The 21,801-nt window shown below is 37.6% G+C and overlaps 1 protein-coding gene across 17 annotated transcripts in view; it reads left to right on the top strand.

The window, feature by feature from the left end:
• LOC103055904 (sodium channel protein type 2 subunit alpha) overlaps window positions 1–21,801 on the top strand; it is a 61,292-nt gene that overhangs the window by 30,764 nt on the left and 8,727 nt on the right. For 15 of the 17 annotated variants that reach the window (XM_088146685.1, XM_088146680.1, XM_088146675.1 and 12 more), the window contains 5 exons: window positions 11,315–11,435; window positions 13,190–13,344; window positions 13,677–13,850; window positions 17,954–18,076; window positions 19,544–19,825. In XM_088146685.1, coding sequence (XP_088002811.1) covers window positions 11,315–11,435; window positions 13,190–13,344; window positions 13,677–13,850; window positions 17,954–18,076; window positions 19,544–19,825 — 855 coding nt within the window. The remainder of the gene's footprint in view (window positions 1–11,314; window positions 11,436–13,189; window positions 13,345–13,676; window positions 13,851–17,953; window positions 18,077–19,543; window positions 19,826–21,801) is intronic. The other 2 variants (XM_088146683.1, XM_088146684.1) reach the window with 1 other exon arrangement.

The raw sequence follows: 21,801 nt of genomic DNA, 5'->3' as shown, positions 1-21,801 counted from the left end.
GATCCCACTGTCAAATTGCTCTTCCTGTTATGTCCATTATTTCCCCTCCTTAACTTGAATAAAATAGAATAGATCTAGCACTGAAGATGTTACCTAGCCGGATAATGAAACGTTTGCAAGAAAAGAACCAAGCTCAGAGAACCCCAAGGACTCCACAGAATAGATCTTGGCCTTCTCCTTTCAGGTATTTGAAGAATCCTATCATATCCCCTCAGTCATGTCTTCTCAAGGCTCAAGTTAGGAATTTTCTAGAAGAAACATTCTAGGCAGAATATGTCTCCCAACAGGCATCAGGGTAATAAAAGTTTCCCATCATTACAACTTCAAGCCACTTTGAAAAATATGTAGTTTGCTTCTGACAAGGCTAATCTATATAATCTGCTTGGGTGGGCAGGTGTTAGTAGGCACCAAGTACAGGTGGTCTCTATATTCTTGCCAGGTTTATTCACTTAGATTTCTGAGCCGGTGTGGATACTTTTCAAGTAAGATGCAGCTGCTTCTCCCTTTTAATTGTTCCTTTTCCTTTTGAACGAATTGTATCCTTTAGTTGCAGTGTTCCAATTATGGGAATCATCTCCACAGGTCTCACCTATTAAGGGATTATTTATTTATTGCAATCTGATAGGCAAGACTGGGAAGTAAAAAAAAATAACAACTCAGGAGAAGACAATGGCAAATCACTTTCCTCCTTTTGGTAAAAAAAAATAATAAATGGATGTGACCATGAAGTTACCAAGAATCAAATTTCATTTGAAGGACACTTTACCTTTACTAAGAGTTCAAGCTCATCTTGCTTACTTCCCATACTGTGAGGATTAGCATATAGACAGTGAAGGCAATGAACTTTATGAGTCATTGTTTTTTCTGATTTACAGTGACTTCCTAGGCTTAATTACCTCAACACCCCACTTCCTTCTGGTACCGGTCATTATCTGAAATCCTTACTGAATCCAGTCCTCCCAAGATTCAGTAAAAATCCTTTCTAACCAAGCTTTACATGCTTTGGACAATTAGACGATTTTTCTTCATTCATAGGTCAGTGCTACAGTATATTCTCTTCAAACAAAGAGTCTGCTTTCAGCATCTTCAAGTGAGTCTGGGGAAAATTTCTACCTGAAATTCCAGAGAATTACTGCCAGTAATCCAGCTTGACATAACACAGTGTCCTTTATATTTGGTTACACATGGAGATTTTAACAATCTAATCTTTTATGACTCTGCTTTTCAGTGGTAGTAGAAACTCTGATTAGATTGCTAGCTTTCACTTGTATAAATAGGCTTACATTATTTCTGTTCTTTAGTGCTAAGAGTTGATTGGGTTGCTTTTACTAATAGCAGGTAATAGGGGAGCTAAGGAAAAGCTTCTGCAGGACTTCTGTGGAGAAATGGAAGCAAGTGATGACCTCTTAAGTTCCCCCAATGCATTCTCCTGAACTAAAAGAGTATGGATGTGTGACATTAGAGCAAGGATACCTCTGTCCTGTTTTCCTTGAATGGATATATAGCTAAAGGAAAGAATTGGACTAATTTTGAAACATCTTTTTAAAAGTGTAAATTATTTTTAAGGAAACCAATAATCTACTGAACTGTAGCCTACTGAACCATATTACCCATGCTCTAAACCTTCATGTGGCTGAACAGAAAGTATGTTTGACCCACCATGAGTATACGCAGATTTTGTGGGCACCCTGCATCAGCACAGTGTCAAGGGCTGGATTTCCATTTGTGAGTCCAAGAGACAGAAAAGAAAACAAAGCAAAATAAGGAGTGAAATGTATCTTTACTTTTTGTTTTCCTGAGGGCGGGGTGTGCATTTCCAAGAAGTGCAGTTTTATTCAACAGACATTTAACTGACCATCATTGAGTTCAAAATTTCAAAAAAGTTCAACACTAAATCTTTTAGCATGAAGACAGGATTCAGTTGGCAGGGGGGCACTTGGGAGATTTGAATCACAAGAGCCAGACATCTGAATCACCATCACATAACTGATTTTTGAGCCAAGAAAGGCAGAGGTTTTCCAGGCTTTCAGTAGTAGTGGTTTGACATTTTAAGGCTTTTCTCTGCCTACCCCAGTGTTGTCCAAACTTGGCACTTTAAGATGAGTGGACTTCAACTCCCAGAATTCCCCAGCCAGCCATGCTGGCTGGGGAATTCTGGGAGTTGAAGTCCACTCATCTTAAAGTGGCCAAGTTTGGACAACACTGGCCTACACAATTGGGGTGTTGTTCATGAACAATCTACCACAATGCAGCAATGGGACACTGTTGCAATGGGACACTGAAAATCGTTGTGGTTATGTCTTGCCTAGTTATGGTGTTAGTGAACAGACTGGCTGTAGGTGGAGCTACACTCAGCAGCAATATATTTTGGATTAAGGATGCCAAAATAGCATCCAAAATACCTGGGAGACAGAGTCCCACCTTTGATAGTTCTAACAATAGAATTTAAATCTGAGTTTCTGCTTGAGCAATAAACCTGTGGAGAAAATCTGTGCTTCAATAGAACACATAGTGGAGACAGAAGATATTAAACGTACTGTATGCCTCTTCTGATCTGTGCGATAATGCAGACTCAGGATGCTCTTTCACAACTAAGTGAAGGCACAGTGCTTGTGGGGAGACAGGGAAGGGAGCCTCTGGAAGTACCAGGTAAAGAGCAGATGAGGAGCAAAGAGAGAACAACAGTGTGCTTTGTGAAGCACTGTATCCAATCCAACTCTTTCCAGTCCAGCCCCTTTAGTCCTACCTGGAATTCTTAGGAGATGGTAGAATTTTCTTGACCACATGTTTGGAATTTTCTTTGCTGATTTATTTTCCAAATATCTTTTTACAGTTTTTACAATAGAGACACAACAAGGTCTCACTTATTTTACTTAGCAATAGAGATCGCCCCATTCTGGCTATGGCCTAAGAGGTTAACTTGATTCTTCTTGAACCCATTTTATCTTTGATTAATGGGCCATCTCCCTATGGTGGATGCAGTCTGGCTTTTATGACTTTTGGGTGCTTAGTAATGAAGCTTGAGCTGATTTTTCTTTTTTCCGATGATCCAAGTTTTGTATATCCACTTTAAAGACTGCTTTCTCCTTCATCCTAGGTTTTTCAATACACTTATGCTCGTCTCCTTGTGTAGGATTATATTATAATAGGTGTATGTTGTGTGTGCAAGTAGTATTTCCTTCCTAGGATGTCATTTTGGAGTATCCTCAGCCATGCTAGAAAAGAAAAATGGGGGGGGGGGGAGAGAGAGAGAGAGAAAGAAAGAAAACTGTATAAAGCACATTAGTCATTCTGAATAATTCTTAGTATTTTTAGTTTTAGTTAAAATTTTATTATCAAAGATTGAAGAAATCAAGAATTCAAATTCTTTAGTATTGTTCAGTTTACTCTCCATTTTCTTGTGTTTGGGACATTTTATCCTCCTGCAAAAATAGTTAAGAAAAATTCAGTCGCAGAAAATAGAGCTATTCAGGGTTTGAGGAAATTGTTGATTTAGTTTCATTGTTTATTTAAAAAAATCAGTAGGATATACCAGGGCTATGCACATTTCAAAAATTATTTGGAAGAAATACTTCAGATTTCTTCCAAACAATTTGGAAGTTCAAATACTTCAACATCCCAACATTTTCAGGTTTTATTTCCCAGCCAACTCAATGCAGAGAGAACAGGAGATATGTTTGGGTCAGGCTTGCATTTGCACATTTCTGGGATTTTTACTTTTTTTTTGGTACATTTTTGTACATTTTTTGACATTTTTGTAATCTATTCAGACATAACTCTCAGTAAGAATTATAGTGATTTCCCTAAATCATACAAATCATTTTAGAGGCTAAAGTAGAAGCCATAGGAGCAGGGCACACTTAAGTGAACGTCTCTGTAGAACAATGCAGTCAGTTGCAAGAATGTGATGAAAGCACAAAAATGGAGAGTACACAGTAGAAATAAAATAACAATAAAGTATGAACTTTTGGGTACTAACAATCCATTTCATCAAAAGTACGGGGTAATAAACCAAATTCTAAGCATGTTTAATCAGAAGTAAGCAATACAATATTTGTTCAACCTTATTTCTAAATAAATATACTAGAATTGTAGCCTTATTTTAGAGTATTTATACAGTGAATAACTTAACACTGTGCAAAGCCAGCTTTTTCACTGAACTAGGCAAAAGAAAGAATTTATGGATTTGCAGGAGAAGAGAAAAGTGCTCAATCCTTTTATTTGCTTATAGTTAAAAAAATGTAACACTTTGCAAAATAGTAAATTTTCTTAAGTTTCTGCTAAAATTCCAAACTGGAATGACACAGTTTTAAAGGATTTTACATTTTTTCCTTCCTATTCTTTTTCCTCATATAAAACAAACAAAATAAACTCTTTTTTGCTTTATCTTTATTTTATTTTATTTTATTTTATTTATTTGATTTGATATTTATTTGCTTTATCTGCTAATTTTGTGGTTCTGCTAATTATTAATAGTAGTAAAACAAAGAAAGACTAGGGGAAACTTCCTAGTAGAAACTGAATGAGGAAACTTAATTTTTGGATAATTTATTTATATAATTTAAATAGTAAATTAATTTTGGTGATAGCCCATTAGAATACCTCCTGGTAAGGGAGAAGCTCAGGAAGAAAAGTAGAGACATTTCTGAGGATCTGTGTGGTTTTTGTGGTAATGGAATAATTCAATTCTAGAGGCTGATATAGTTTCGAAATAACTGCTTGCTGTTCAGATTCTACATTGAAGAATTATTTAAATTACATTTAAATAATTTCAATCTTACACAACCCTTTCCTGGCACCAACATTGTGGATACTACCAATACTATAGAACATAGAAGGGGCAAAAAAACCTCTTAAGTCTCCAGATTCAGTGAGGGGAAGTCAGTCTGGTTTGTGGGCTGTGGCCACAATGGGACCCCTGCTGGTGAATGGTCCCCAGCAGCTCCTGATTCTGGTGGTGAGCCAAGTTCTTGCTCTTCAGAATGGATAAGGTAAAGGAGAAGCCCCAGTTCTGCTAGAATGGAGGAGGGAGGGCCCATATAGCTGAGGATTCTTTCTTGATTGCTTAACAATTACTAATGAATTGGGAACACCTCATCATTAGCAGATGAAAAAAAGAAAGCAGTTATGTGACATAATCCCAGTGATAGTGTCACTTGTTCATCACGACTTAATTTATTCCGGTAACACTGATGCCTTTGCAAATCCAGCAAGACTTTTGAAGATGCTGGTTGGAGATGATGGAACTTGTAATCTAAAATGTCTGTAAACCATCAGTTTGGAGAAAGCTGATTTAGAATGTAATCACGGCTATGAGCTGAATTTTGTGTTCAATCCCTCTTTTTGTTAGTCTTATGATTACATCTTTAGGTTCCCCTCCTTTTTTGTGTGTGTTTTTTGTTTTTAACATTTCTGAAAATGCTTTGAAACCAGAGCAAAAACTGTGAGGTACTATGTCATGAACTTCATTGCCTGCCATTCTTACTTCTCACAGGGGTAAAATCAAGCTGGAGCAATCAAGAATGCAGCTCTGTTGCTTTTTAACCAGGTAGATTCAACCTATCACACCTCTTAACAGGTTACCTAAGCAAGTTATACATAATCAATTTCTGGTGGATATTGACTGGCCTGCATGCTATTGAGCTGTGTTTCCTTCCCTGTTCATCGCAAGATAGTGCAGATATACAGCTACTCTTTGCTGAGTCTCATGACTCACACATCACAGCATGGTCAGGCAAGATTGGTAACCCTTACATACATTTTGATCCTGCTAATGATTTCTCTAGATTACATTGTATTATCAACTCCTTTGAACAGCTACTGCATGACTTAGAGGTGTTGCAAAGTAGATTAAGTTGATGAGAATGTTAACTCCTTCAAAGGTCAAGGGGGAAAAAACAGAGCATGCATAGTTTTTAAAGCAATGAAAACAACCCCTTTTTGATTCAGCCCTTATAAATGTGCTGTCTAATTATTTATATAATTAACACAGGTGGACTTTAGAGAAACATAATTTCAAATTATTATTTTTATTGTATTCTGTTTGTTTACTTGCTTTTTAATCATTTCAAGGTATTCTCATGCAGCAAGCCTTCCTACTTCTAATATCCTTTTTCCAGTATTTGAGTATTTTAGATTTTCATATATGTTATCAACTGGTGCATACTCTGTACAGAAAATAGAAAGATCTTCTTTTAAATGCAGTTTTATTATTTTATCAAACCGGTGCTCAGACCAAAGATATGATCTACAAAGAAGGAATCTGTGAGTTAACCTTGGCATTGATATGCATTACTGTTGGTAGAATGCAATAAATAGCAAATTTCAAGCAGTAATTTATTGTTTTTAAATACACACTAAATGTATTGTATAATTTAAAAATTCCAATTATATTTCTTTTCTTCTGCTAAAGAAGCAATACATGAAGAGCCTGAGTGACATTTACTGTTTCCCCTAAGAGATTTTTATTGCTGAAAAGACTATATTGTTCAGTTCAATTTGGCAGTGCCCATTGCTAGGGAAACAGATGTTTCTCTCCTGCTTGTTTTTTGGATCTCATGCTTTTAACATTAAAGAATTAAAAGTTATTTTAAGAAAACTGCTAGATATTATGAGCTACTGCATAACTACAAACATTCACAACTATTGACAGATAAGTTACTGGTCTAAAAGGAGAACTTAATTTATTCAGAATTTAATTCTGTCTGATCTAGAAGCTTAAAAACATAGTAATGGGATTCAGTAATAGGCAGTTCATACTACGAAAATACCTCTGAATATGAAAGGCTGTAATAGTTTGAGAATCTTATATACGCTCTGCTCTTCAGATTTTGAGCCAGACTAATTTCATCTGCTACAAGATTTTCCATGATGCTTTCTCATACACTGGCCATATCCCCCACTTTACAACTGGTCATTCCATTGAAAGTTTCCCTCTGTGTACTATTAAGTTGCATAGCAGATGGAGAGACAAAACAGATAATGGTTATAATTCATACACTGAGTTCTAAGAGATGCTATAGTGTAGAGCAAGGGAATTGCTTTTGTGAGTGTAATGTCTAGACCTGAACAGAACAGGCAAACTCAAGCAACTTATGAACTCCTATTTTCATTAAAAGTGCTAGTCTCAGCCTTATGGATTTTCAATAGATTCAATGGCTAGGGTTGCTGCTTTTTAGTCTTTGGAGTATACAATTATATACATGTTGTCAGGCTACAAATTAAGTGCTAAAGTTGCTTCGGAGATCAGAAATGCTATTTAATAAAGAGTGAGAAACTTTTTTGTCTTGCTCAGAAGCTAATTCAAAACCTTAAAAAAGGTTGGAGATGTGGCTGAGATGTGAAGAAAAAGGGTAACTGTTTCCTGGAAGTTGTCAGTCATGAAGCAATTTAGAATACTCAAACTGTACAAGCTGACTTATTCCTGATAATTTATAATGGCTGAATCCCTTTGTTTATTTGAATGTCATTTGACTCATGAAGTGGTTTGTAAAGCTTTAACATTTGTAAAATAACCTGCTCCTGCTCCCATTGAAATAATGTAAAGCAAAAATAAAATGAGAGCAAGACTGGGCCTGAAGTGAATGCTTTAATAATGGAAATGGGCTCTTTTAACATGCTGTGGGGCAAAGCTTGTGTGGATTGGCCTTACATGGGCAAACAGATATGGGCAAAAAAGAGATTCCCTAAAATCCATTTTAAAGGGATATCCCATTGCTATCTATGCCAATTTAGACTGTGCCAATGTTATATAATGTTTGTAGAACATCTTTTGAAAAAGAGAAGTTGGATTTCTCTATGTTTTGGCACAGTTTCACTAGTATTGCACAGGCTTCTGCTCTAATCCAGCATGTTGTTTCGCTGATCCAGGCCTTGGGAATGCTGCCTCATCAACAAATGTCTTCCAGTGTACTCCTTGCAGATAATTAAGATGTTTCCTCCTTATACATGTACAGTGGTCCCTCATAGAAAATGGTTGGATAACCTTTTTCAAACTATTAATATTTTATGCAAAAAGATTTGGGTATCATGTAATAAGAGACAACCCCATCCTGAAGACTTCCTTCCTTCCTTCCTTCCTTCCTTCCTTCCTTCCTTCCTTCCTTCCTTCCTTCCTTCCTTCCTTCCTTCCAAATCAGAAGTCTGTATGTATGTGGGCCTTGGGATTCAGTGGGTTAGAAGCTACAATTTTCTCCTTTTTGCTGTATAAAGTTATTAATTATTCTGTTTTCAGGATCTTAACTTCTAAGACATACTAAGAATCACATAGTAGGTGAGAATAATGAGGTGTATTATAACAGGTCTGATTCTGCTGATGTTATATCCCACTGGAGGAAATGAAAATGTTCACATAAGCCCAGTTCACATATATTATGAATTATTGCTCCCTATGACAGGAATAAGTTACTGCAACTCAGGTTTATGTATTCTTCCTTCAGCTATCTACTTTGACTCCCTAAACTTGAAAAAGTAACTAGAAGCAAAAGCCTCCACTTTGAGCTAATACCAGTTCCTTGTGCCATCTCAGTTCAGGGAACTATGATTTATTTTGTCTGTGGTTTCAGAATCAGACAGAATTAGAAAGCATATTTTGATCTTGACTTGTCTTCATTAACCATAGCTTTAAAAAAGCAATATTTCATCAGTTTGGATGTCAGAGGGAATGCTGGTTTGTTTAAAAGTGAAAATAGATATCCTGATTGCAGAAGTGAAAAATGAAGAGGATAAAGTACAGAAGTATTACTGCAACTTATTTAAGCAATTAGGCACCCTTCTTTTCTGGTACATCTAAGCTGGAACACTGAATTGTAATGCTTGTAGATTTTGTCTGTCATATCATTTTTTATTGAACTATACTGATAGACTATCAGGTGTGTAGTGAGTGCATTTATTATTTGGAGGCATATCCAGGTCTAGGAAACACGTACTATCTTCCTCATGGTCTTTTGAAAAAAATCTTCAGAACTAGCAGCTGAAAAATGTATTGATAGAAAGGGATTGCTATTTAAAAAGTGGATCATTAAAGAAATACAGGATAATAAGAAATGAACTCTCAAGATTTCCTTTCTCATGCAAACAAGGGTCATCATGTTTATAGGCAGCATCTGTTTTATTATTTAGAAAATATTATAATATTGCTATTAAAATGTTATTTATACTGAGTACAATACAGTTGGGGAAAGAGGATGAAAAGGTGTTGAATACCCCATCCACATAGCTGTGGCTGCAAATGCTGATGGATCAAATGATCCCATAACATAAAAAGTTAATAATCCTGAAATTGCCCAGAAATTATGGGAGCAAAATATGTCTATTTCTACATTACATATAATATAAACATCAAAAAGATCCCTGCTTATCTGGGTGTTAGCTTCTGCCACCAATAGATGCATAGAAAGAAAGCATATTTACACAGCATTCAAAAGAGGCAATAAAAAAAGGTAAGGAAGCAAAAAGAGCAGAACGCATCCTCTCCAGCAGCCAACACCCACATAAGCAGGGATTAACACCAGACAAATAATAAAGCAGAAAACAATACTCTAATCAAGGAACTACCAAGGAGAAAACCACACCCCCACCAACACTGACAGGGCAAGCTACTGAATATGAACAGGGAGCAAACCCCACACTCGCTAGCACTGATAATGTTACCTAGTCAGGTAATGAAATGTCTGTAAGCAAACAATCAAGCTCAGAGAGCACCAAGGACTCCATAAAACACTTTGGCCAGAAAGTCTGTGAGCATGCATGGTACTTTACCACAATCAGAAGGAAAATAGATTCGGTAGAATATAAATGATGCAACATTGCATTAAAAATCCTGTTAAGCAGAGGTGAATAACTGAGCTTCCAAGGGTTTTCTCTGGCCCCTGAACGCACTGAGCATGGCCCCCAGTTCTCTGAAAGTTGTGACCAAATTATAATTTTAATGCAATGGAAGGGAACAATTCTTAAATACATGACTGGACAATATATTAAGTCATATAAATTAAATCAAACTTAATTTTATCCTGACCACATTCATTACTCTTTGGAATGTATCTTCAGGGCACATCACTCAAAGACCAGTTCTTAGTTCAGAAAAGTTTTACCTCCCTCATGTAACATGTCTGTGTTAATCCCTTCACTCAAAACCCCCAACCCCAAGAATGCCATGTGCGGTTTTAATTTGGAAACATTCATATATAACCCCATTTTCTTTGCACCTGGGGTGAGTATAAGAACAAAGTGCTAATTGTTCCCAACAATATGTGAAAACTCAAGTCCACTGGTTTTCCAATTTACCAAAGAGGGAAGGGGATAGGGGAAAAAATGACAAACTCATTGGTATATACAAATAAGGCACTAGGTTTTATTTAATAGAAGGGGAAAGGAAGCAACAAATACTAGCTTCCAACTAAGAAAACATAAGGGAACTGAGCTCTATTATTTGTGGATTTCCAGTTCTTAAATACGATACAATTCTAGGTGTAAAATTGTAGATTTCAGCCTTTAATTAATTGCAAAACAATTGCTGGATAGTAGTTGTCAGAAAGCAAATGAGAGTCATCCCCTTCCTGCTCAGAATTTGTCCTTCTTCTTACAGTCTGTATCTTCAGAATCTCTCTTATTACTTGCCCCAGATAATTCAGCACTTCCATGAGTTGAAAAAGATTGTGCTCTAGACATTTCAAAAGGTGCTGCGTTCCACAGGGCAGTTCACACATGAAGTTGTGCACACAAAGTCCATGTGCTAGAAATAGCTTATAAAGACACACTCACTTGATTCCCCCCCAACCCCCCCCCCGACTGAATTCTTCCATCTTGGCAACAAGATTTGAGGATCATATTTATGCTGTATTTTCAGACTGTAGCTCGGCAGCCTGTATTTTAATAATAGGTGGATATTAATATATTAATGATACCTGGAACTTAATTTGCTGTTTTTCCTGTGAAATTAGCAAGGAACAATTGGACAACAGGGCATTTTCTATCATTCTATCATTTTCTCCTGTAATATTCAGCAGTCGCAAAGATAGCTATGGTGTCCACTTTCATTAGAAGGGAAATAATTGTTATTGTTGCATTTATTATAATATGGTGATACTATTTATGAAATATGAATTACCAGATAGAGGTTCTCAGCATTGTTTCTGGTGAGTAAACATAAATGCAGGACCAGTTTTAATGCTATATTCAGGTTAAATTATTTACTGCTTTGAACGATCAGTGTAAAATTGAAGAGTAGAGTCCTCCATCTGTCTGGTCTTTGAGTATGACATAGACTTAAAGGAGAGGAAAAAATTCAAACTTTTGTGTGGGATTTTATTTCCAGAAGCTCAACGCCACCAGCTCATCTGAAGGCAGCACTGTGGATGTTGCCCTGCCAGGAGAGGGGGAGCAGGCAGAGATTGAACCGGAAGAGGCCCTTGAGCCGGAAGCCTGTTTCACAGAAGGTAACGGTATTCCTGAGCCCAGCTTCCCAGGAACTGCCGTTTTGTGGATGTTTTCTTGAGACACCTGCACCAGCTGGGCTGGCTTCTAAGCACTAGGAATCAAATATCATTCTCACCCTTGGATGGCTTTGGTCCTTGGTCAATTAACTTATAGATACATTGCTTAGTTTGGGTTCTCAAAAACACTAGGCCAATCTAAGGCCAATCTATATCTTGCCTGAAGTTGTGGGCATTACATGATCCTAAAATGACCTTGGAAACTGTTATCAGGCACTGAAAGAGTGGAAGATCAGCTGCTTAACTCTTCCTTTTCATGCCAATTTGCTCAACTCTTTAAATCCATCCAGATGTTTCTTCCTCCACAGAGAAAAAACTACTTTCCATGAACCTGAAAGTAACTGGGAAGAGGAATTTAGGAGAGACGTTGCATGAAAGAAAAGTTAAGCATCTCCCCAAACATAGCTTTTCCCCCCATTCCTCCAAACCTTCTTTTCATGAGAATAAACATTCTGTTGAAGGAAGAAAACAAAAATAGATCAGTGGGTCATACACACAAAGACTTGGGCATGTGCGGTAATTTTTAAAAATATGTCTCTGGGCATTTTCTCAAGCACATCCTCTCCCTGGAATGCCATCTTCTGCTTTTAAAATTCACTTCAGTTTCCAAAAATAGTTTTAGGATTGCTTTGTAAAATTCAGAGGCCAGGGCCCATCTAAGGTATTTGGGTTACTGAGGCAAAGAAAAGGTTATAGCTCTTCCATCCTCCATGGTAAGAAAATGGACAAAATAATTTTATTTCAGAATTGGCAATCATCATCATGCCTGAGGCCATTAAGGGATGCAGGCCAGTCAGCATCACACACACAGTTTGCCCTCCAACAAAAATAAATCACTGGGGAATCAGAAGGGGCAGCTATGGGAGGGTTAAGTCTTAAATAATATTTTAATAATATTTAAATCTGATGAGATTTCAGTTTAAAAAGCCTTGAATGGAAAACATTGTTCCATCTGATAATTTCAAGTACTGAACCATAATTTGGATGAGGCTTCCTCCATGTGTGAAGTATAGAACCATTGTCTTCAGGATTCCCCTCAAAAGCCTTGTCCACCTCCCACCCTCTGCTTCCATACGTAGCTATTCCAGTCTGCTGAAAGACGGTGGTTTCTTTAAATCCTGGCTGAAATGTACCCACAGGAATAACTCCAGGATCACACTTCATACATCCTGGTGTATGCATTTTATCCAAAGGACAAACGCCCAGGTGCCAATTATCTTCCTTCCATAGCTAAACAGAACTGTGCTAAGTCAGGCTTTTCTTCCCTCAGAGGCATAGTAAATTCCATCATTTACTTCAGTGTTGTCCAAACTTGGCCACTTTAAGATGAGTGGACTTCAACTCCCAGAATTCCCTAGCCAGCATGGCTGGCTGGGGAATTCTGGGCGTTGAAGTCCACTCATCTTAAAGTGGCCAAGTTTGGACAACACTGATTTACTTAATACTGGAGGAAATGTTGATCTGCTTATTAAGGTTATGCTACCCTCAGAGGGAGGCAGTGAAGGACAGGAAGGCCTGGCGCGATATGGTTCATGGGGTCACGAAGAGTCGGACACGACTGAACAACAACAACCCTCAGAGGGAATGTTACAAGGTTAAACACCACGTATAAAAATTATACTCTTGGGAGAAAAGATAAGATTTTAAAAACGAAATGAAACTATCTGACAGTAACATTTTTAATATTGTTATAACAGGCTGCATCAAAAAGTTCCCATGTTGTCAAGTGAGTATAGAAGACGGCAAAGGAAAAATCTGGTGGAATTTTAGGAAAACCTGCTACAGCATTGTTGAACACAACTGGTTTGAAACATTCATTGTATTTATGATTCTCCTCAGCAGTGGTGCTCTGGTGAGAAAAAAACAGATTAAAATTAAATATTCTTCTCTAAATGTTTATGGCATCAATAATTTTAGAAAGAACTTAAGTTGTTTAGTGAGGTAGCATAGGCTATATTTTCAATTCTGATAGCTTTAGTAAATAATAAACTCATAGAGATATTCTAAGATAACTGGGTTATATGTTAAAAAAAACAAAGTGACAGAAAAGATTTAAAAAATAAACATTTTGCAACTTGCTAATTCTTTTCTAATGTGATATTGGGAAATGAAATTCTTGCCCATTTCCTGCATTTTAAAATATGATTTGTGAATGATGAAAGCAACACTTACATCTCTTTCCAGGCCTTTGAAGACATATATATTGAACAGCGTCAGACTATCAAGACCATGCTGGAATATGCAGACAAGGTCTTCACGTACATTTTCATTCTAGAAATGCTTTTGAAGTGGGTGGCCTATGGCTTCCAGATATATTTCACAAATGCCTGGTGTTGGCTGGATTTTCTAATTGTTGATGTAAGTACTTGAAAATTCATAGTTTGCTTTGTAGATATATTATTTAGCATCTTTCTGCTAAGAACAGCCTGATAAACTAAAAAGAACTGAAACAGAGCACTGGTGTTCCATTAATAAATGATCATTCTGGAAATACTATTAGCATACTGATCACCATAAAATATTTTTGGAACATCAAATTGATCATAAATTGCTCTTTTAATTCATATATGCACATCTATATTTGGTGCTTTTTAAAATACTGTAGCATTCCAGTGTTCTAGATCAGCCTTCCAACATGATGCCTACCTAAAATGATGTTCAACTTCAGCTCATGAGTTGGAAGACACCAGGCTGAGGAAGGGTAATCTGGACAGTAAATATCTGCCTGGATCCACATGAACACTGTGCTGTAATGTGATTTGTTTAATTTTTGCTTAGCACAGTGTCTAGAGGCAGCCTTGGTTTGTAGTCCATGTTTCTGGTTCAGTATTAAGTGTGAATCAGACCACTATAACTTAAGAAACTGTGGCTAAAATATCTCATGACTTAGTGCAGCAGGTGAATCCAGACACTCTATTACAGAACCATTACATCCTTCAGCCTTTGTACTGTATATCTTTTTGTGTTTTTCTCTTCTGATATTGACGTGATGCTCCAGGACTTTAAGTGTGAATCATTAGACAGCCTTCTATTCTTTGTTGCTTATCATGTAATTTCACATATGACAGATCTGTGCAACTTGTGACATGGCAATTCTTTATTTATTTTATTCTGAGCATCTGTACATTGCCTTTACTGGCAATTTAGCCCTCTCAAAACACAATAAAATCTTGCAAAAACACATAATCGTAAAAATAAAAATAATTATGTAAATTATACTGAATATATATGAAATTACTACAACAATTTAAAAAGTTTTGTTTAAAGCCTGGGGCAAAATTATATCCATAAAAGTGAGTACGCTATAAACTGGTTAAAGATATGTAGCATGAAGTTGAACAATTTCCTGTTCTGTTTAGTGCATTGCCCTGAGAAAGCTCCTATCTTATGGCCTGCCAGAGAGTGCAAAAAAAAAAAAATGGAGGTGTTGAGCATCTAGTAGGCCATTCTGCATGAGTCAGTGATGGTGATCCTGGTTACACTTTGTCCTAGGATATAGCTAAGGCTTCCTGTGAATGCTATAAAGCTTATGTGTGAGAAATAACAGGTGTGCTTGATTTTGCCTTGCTGTGAAAGTGGTATGTTGTTTGAGATAATATTCTCTGAAGTCTTGTTTACACGTGCTGTCAAGATGGGATGTTGACACAAAGCTGAATTAATCAATAGGCAATGGTAATTTTATTAACCCTTTGAGAGACCCAGAGAGGCCCAAACTGCTTCCAACCAGTGACAGCAAAAATTGAAACAGGAAAATGAAATAGGCCAGCAGAAATGTAGGAATAACATGAATGCTTTCACAATAAAAAATAGCAGATGTCTCTGTGGAATCCATTTTAGCTTGTAAGGTTGAAGAAATAATTAAATGGATCTGTTGAATCAAGCCATAATACTAAGCCATTCTCATTCTGAGAAGTATCATCCTGAAAGTTCTGCTAGTGTCCCAGTTTCTCTTAATTTTAATGAAGGCTATCTCAACCTGTCCAGAGTATGTGCTCGATTTGGAAGCCAGTCATGACTTTAAAGGGGACAAGATTCAGTACCTACATAATTAAGACTGAAAAGTTAGGTTTAGTTCTCACCCTGAGGTAGCTTGAGCAGGTTGGGAGATAAATACCACCTCCTTTCTGCCCTACCTCCCATCTTGCTTGGGAGTGCTCTTCCCCTCATGTTGGTTAACTGATATAGGTAGATTAGATTTTAATATTCTCAGTTTATGTTTTTCCCCCTCGTGTTGCTTTCTTGTTTTCTGTCTCATTCCATGGTGAAAGAAAAGTGAACAGCAAGGCAATAAATAATTTCTGTAATATCCAAGAAGAAATCCACAATTTTGAAGGGAGCATGATGAAATCAGTAATTGCTGTCACTGTATTTAAAAGTTCTTTCTCTATTGAACGTTAAATATGCCTCTTTTGGGGATTTATTTTAACAACAAATTGACTAGGTTAGAAATTGATGAAAGAGAAACACACACACACACACTCACACAAAGTTACATATACACAGATGCACACAGAGAAACTAATTTCCTTTTATTATATTTTCATATTTGATTCTGAAAATGAATGATCTGCCTAGTTTGAAAGGACAAATATATCCTAAAACGTTATTTTCCTTCCTAACCCCTGTTGATATGGGAATTATAACAATTAACTCTATGCATTAAATTGGCTGGGTGAGGGAGGTACTGTCAGGACCCCCAAATTAGTATAGCTGATTTCTCTTCCTAAACCTTTCCACATTCCCTAGCAAGGAGGTCTTGTTGTACTAGCTCTGTTGGTCAAAAAGCACTGAGCAACTATTTCATCTTTCCTCCTTACTAGAAGAAAAGAATAATTAAGGATTAAAAATGGAGGAAAATAGTTTAACTTATTCAAAAATTCTGTTTCTGAGTCAGGGCAATGATAAAACCTAGTCTGGAAGTATGTGAGTATGCAAAAAAAAAAAAAAAAAAAGCAAAAGAAGGGACCAATAGCACATGTATTAGTGCTATCTTGTTCAAGTGGATTTAACTAGATGTAACCAGTCTCAACCCTTCGAGGTAGTGCAGACCAGGAAACAAAAATTATGAATACTAATACTACATTTATTGCAAGGTTACAGTAACAGAATCTTGCAGATCTGAAAGTGCTTCCCCCCTCCCTGCCTTTATGTTCCAGGGAGTAGTTCGAGGAACTAGGGAGGGTCAACTTTGAGATGCTTTCTCAAATTACATTTCTGGTTTGGCCTCAGATTTCTCTTATCTGACTGTTGTCTAGACTGTAGCTCTTCCTCTTCCTCAAGGTTATTCGCATAGTCCATTATACCAGTTATGGTAGGATGGGAGAGGGGGTGGGGGGGGAGGGGGAGGGCACCAAGTTAAGGAAGGCTGGGTTAGGCTTTCTACCCCTAAAGCTAGAGGCCCTCCTTTAGCAGTATGGAAGAGAAATCAAAAGGAATAAGAAATATAAGCATAATTGAAATGCATGCAAGCAAAATAACATGTTTTGTTATTATTTGGGGGTAAGTACTAGTTTATTGGAATGGTTGTTAGGAATACTTTTATTTTAGCTGATTTCAGTTAAATAAAAAACCTCACTTTTTGACAGTATAGCTTGCAGATGTAGGAGAAGAGTGATCCTGATCAAGACTAAAAGGAAAGAACAAATGTTTAAAGTCTTCCAGATCCTATGCTAGGAACCTGCTCCAAATGATTACTTCTGTGCTTCCTTTTGAGTAAACACAAAGAAAAAACAGCTACATATGTAAAGTAATACATACCTTAATTACTTTATTTTTTCTCATAGAAGTCCTTCAGACTCATCCTCAAACTCTTAAAGCAGTTTTTCCAGGAAACAAAAATTCTTGCTGAACTTGACCTGAACAGAATATTCAACAGTGGTTACACTGATTCTTACAACCTTACTGCAGATAAAGTAATTTGTTTCTCAGCATCTATAATAGAAGTAACAGGAAATAATACTAATCTACCTCTGATTGTCTGTAGTGTCTAGAACTATACATGGAACTATGTTTTCCAGCAGAGGAAGGCTGAAAATATGTTTCAGGAGTAAAATATGTCCTTGCATGCAGAAAATCATACTGTTTTTATTTGACAGTACTGAAGAAAAGCTCATGTGAACCAAAATGATCGCTCTCAAGTCTCTGTGGTCAGAGTTAGGACCTTGGGTTGGAGGTGCAGTTTAAGTCAGATCTGCTCTGAGGCCAAGCAACTAAGAGTACAAAAGGAAGAAACTGTCAGGCACATAGAAGGCAACAAGATACACTTAAGAGTCTGGCTTGGTGGAACACAGGCTGTGGGACTTTGGGTCTCAGTTTTGTGTCCTGGCCCATCCATTCCAGGCAACTTGAAGGTCCATTTGGGGCCTGTGGAATCCCACTCAAAATATGTTCTGTGAATATCTGAACTTTGTTCATAATATCTAATGAAATGCTAATGATACATTTTTTTTTTTTTCTTACAGGTTTCATTGGTTAGTTTAATAGCCAATGCACTAGGCTATTCTGAATTAGGGGCCATTAAATCACTTCGAACACTAAGAGCGTTGAGACCTTTAAGAGCTCTGTCACGATTTGAAGGAATGAGGGTGAGATGCCATGAAATGAACTTGGAATTAATATGTTCATGAAAGAAGTCTGTTTTTGCAATATAAGCAAGGATATATTAGTGCAGAAATGTTGGGCTTTTTTCAGTACTATTGCATGCCATGGTCATAAGCATTTAAAAAAAAAAAAAATCTTTCTACTACCTTCTTTGAGATGTCCTCCATAAATTGTTTAAGCCAACTTTAGTGCTTGCATATTTGTTAGTTAACACTGTTACATTTCAAGTGTTAGAACATTCTACAGGTATTCGGGATGTGTGTACATGTGTGTGAATATCAGTATGGAAGGCTACAATACATGTACTTTGAACCACAAAAAATAAATTTTGTAAACCAAGATGTTTATGTTGTATACACAAAAAAAGTTGAATTTTAAAATGTTTGATTATCCAAATTAATAAATATTGAAATGGGAAAGAAGTACCCAGTGAGGGGCTCCATCCCAGCCTAAGGACTGGAAGAACAGCCAGATTTTACAGCCGTCTGGAACTCCCTCCGGTGAGAGCCACCCAGATCTCAGTGGGAACTCATTCTAGAGGGCAGGCACTGCAACAGAGAAGCCACACTTCCTGGGTCCTCATAAATAACACCAGTTGATCAAAGGAACCCAGAGCATGCCAATCCTGTCAGCTCATATCAGCCAGGCAGACACCACGGTAGAGAAGCAGTCCCTCAAATAACCAGGCCCTCTGCCATGTATAGCTTTATAGGTCATAACCAGCACCTTGAATCACACCCAAAAGCAGAGTGGACCAGCTGAAGCTTCCAAGTGGTTTTCAAGGGCAGCCCCATGTAGAGCACATTGTACTAGTCGAGCTGTGGGGTGCCTAGTGCATGAGTGACTGTCTGAAGGGCCTCCTGATGCAGGAAAGGATGCAACTGGTGCAGCAGATGGACCTGTGCAAAGGCCTTCCTGGCCACAGTTGCCTCCTGCTTATTGAACAGGAGCTGCGAGTCCAAGAAGACCCCCAGATTGGCTGCAGTTAACCAAATTGTCATTTATCTCTCCCTAAATTGTTAGTTTGAGCTATCTTGTTGTCTTTTCTTGTCTTTTTACTAATTTCCTGAAGCCCAAGCTGTAGCTTCATGTATTTTCCATATTTATGTTCTTGTTTCAGCCATTACTTAACAGACATATGTTTTGTACTTTTTACCAGTTATGTTCTTGGAATGTAACCTTTTTCTTTCTTTCTTTTCTTTCTTTCTTTCTCCTTAGTGCACACAAATGTTATGATTCCATCTTACCAGGTTTTCATTTTTTTAAAACTTTTTGTAGCATCTAGTTTCTGCTTTGTCTTTTGGGTGGGAGGGTAAACTTTACCTTTCACACTATGACATGTGTACTATTTTCCATACACAACTGTGTATATAAACAGCTTCAGTTGCAAAAAATAAATCAGGGCTTCTTCCTCCCCCTCCCTTTTTTTCCCTCTTCAATATGTACCCTAGGTGGTTGTTAATGCCCTTGTTGGAGCAATTCCCTCCATTATGAATGTGCTTCTGGTTTGCCTCATATTTTGGCTGATCTTTAGCATCATGGGTGTAAATCTCTTTGCTGGCAAGTTCTACCATTGTGTTAATACCACAACGGGTGAAATGTTCAACGTCAGTGATGTCAACAATAAAACTGAATGTGATGAGCTCATACACAACAATCAGCAAGCCCGGTGGAAAAATGTGAAAGTTAACTTTGATAACGTTGGAGCTGGTTATCTTGCTCTGCTTCAAGTTGTAAGTATTTTTTTTAACCACACTGCCTATAATAATAGCTATGCAAATAATCTACGTTCATTACCTTCAGTCTAAAGCTCCTTATAAGTTCCAGTGATGCTTGCTTGAAATAGGCTCCAGTATGAAAAGTACTAGTGAAGCTGTCATATGCACTGTTGTTCCATGTTCACACTGGAATTCCTGCAAGTAAAACATTCCCTGATTTAGCATGATTACACTATTTGATGGTGCCCTTCTCTAGATGCCACTCCATTGGATATAGGGTTTATTATAAGAAAGAAGAGTTATTATAGGTGTTGTCAATCTATTCCCTTCCTGGGGAGGTTTGCTTGTAGAAATTAAAGGCCAGGTTAGAGAAGGATGAAGTATAGAATTCAAAGGAGGCAGAGTCATACGTGGTAAGCCATTTTCAAAATAATACAGCTCCCTGACAGCATTGCAAGTGCCTTTAGTGACTCCCACAGGAAATGCAACACTGAAACAATTCCAGTGGATCATGATGGGGAGATCCCACATGCCTCGTCTACCATTGTTAGCTAACTCTAATGATAAGCTGATCCTGGCTGCTGCTGTAGCCACAATGTTCTCTGTTGTACAGGCAAACGCTTAAGGACACACGGAGTCTCATACAGTTGGATTGGAAATGTCCAATCATCGTTCTTGCTTGCACAAGATTAGCCCACCACTAAGAAGAGAGTGAGTTCAGGTATACAGCATAAAGTTTCATCAGTATTACCATTTCTGTGGTGATCCATCTGCCCTTCTTATCTTCAAAACTTACTCTGTTATGCAGGATATTATTACTGCTACCTTGATAGCCCTTCCTCTAGATGTCAAGAGTGTTTTTCTTTTTACCCCCACAACTACAGTACCTTTTTAGATAGGTTGGGCGAAGAGAAAATAGTTGACTCAAAGTTATCCAGTGCAAGCTCTGTGGCTGAGAGAGACTTGATTTCCCCAGTCCTAATCCAGCAATTCCATCACTACACCAAAAATATATTCAGTGAAATATACTAAACACATCAGTGTAGTGTACTAAGTACACTAGTTCAGTAGCACCAATTCTTACTGCCAGTCAAGCTCAGGAAGTAAATACACACTTAGCCCTATCATTCTAATGAGGGCACCTTTTTTTAATTTCCCTTTGCATTAGCTCCAGTCCAGTATTATTGTATCAGCTCACACCTCCTTCTGTAACACATCAGAATGCAAGGCTCAGCTATAAAGTACTGACTCAACTCCTTTCTCAAATGTTTGTATCAATATTTCTTGTATTTATGTGGCAAAAATAGAATCACTACATTTAATACTTTTTTTATTGGATTTAAACTTCAGAATCTCAGATGGGCTGCACAAATTCAGATGGCCACTGGATAGCAGCACAGAAATCCAGAAACCCCTAACTCTTTGCTGCCATTCAAGTAGAATCTGGATTTAATCTGGATTGTTGCAGCCTACATCTGAGAGCCCTGCAATACTTGGTGCAATGTGCACAAAATTAGGAAAAATGTTTTATTTCAAATCTGGAACAAACCATCATGTTTTTAGATTCTGTTGAATCATTCCAGATGAATAGTGGTTCCATAGAACCCAAATGTTTTGGTTCTAGTTTCAGCCAAATGTAATCTGGGGATGATGAACAGGGCAAAGGCTTCACTTGTTTCTGTCCTCCTTCCATTAGCTGTTCCCAGTGCACCATTCTTCATCTTCCTGGCACTTTCCTTCACTCTCTCCTATCAGCTGCCTCCAATGTCCCCAGTGCATTATATCCCATCCCCTCAGCTACTGCCAATGTCCCAGCATGCATATTCCGTGGACGTGCCCACCAGCAGCTACTTCTGCCAGTGTTGCCATGCAGCATGCTCCACCAGCCTTGCCTACCCATCAACTTCATAATCACCCTTCTTCTTTCTCCTTTTAGCTGCCAGAATCCTTGGCTTTATCCCTGTTCCCCACACCTCTGCACTTCTGCCCTG

This window comes from Python bivittatus, unplaced genomic scaffold (genome assembly GCF_059951505.1).
Source record: "Python bivittatus isolate LINGU-HERP-01145 unplaced genomic scaffold, Pbiv_v1 ctg000480_np1212, whole genome shotgun sequence".
Lineage (NCBI taxonomy): Eukaryota > Metazoa > Chordata > Lepidosauria > Squamata > Pythonidae > Python > Python bivittatus.
This window is presented reverse-complemented; position numbering and strand designations above follow the sequence as displayed.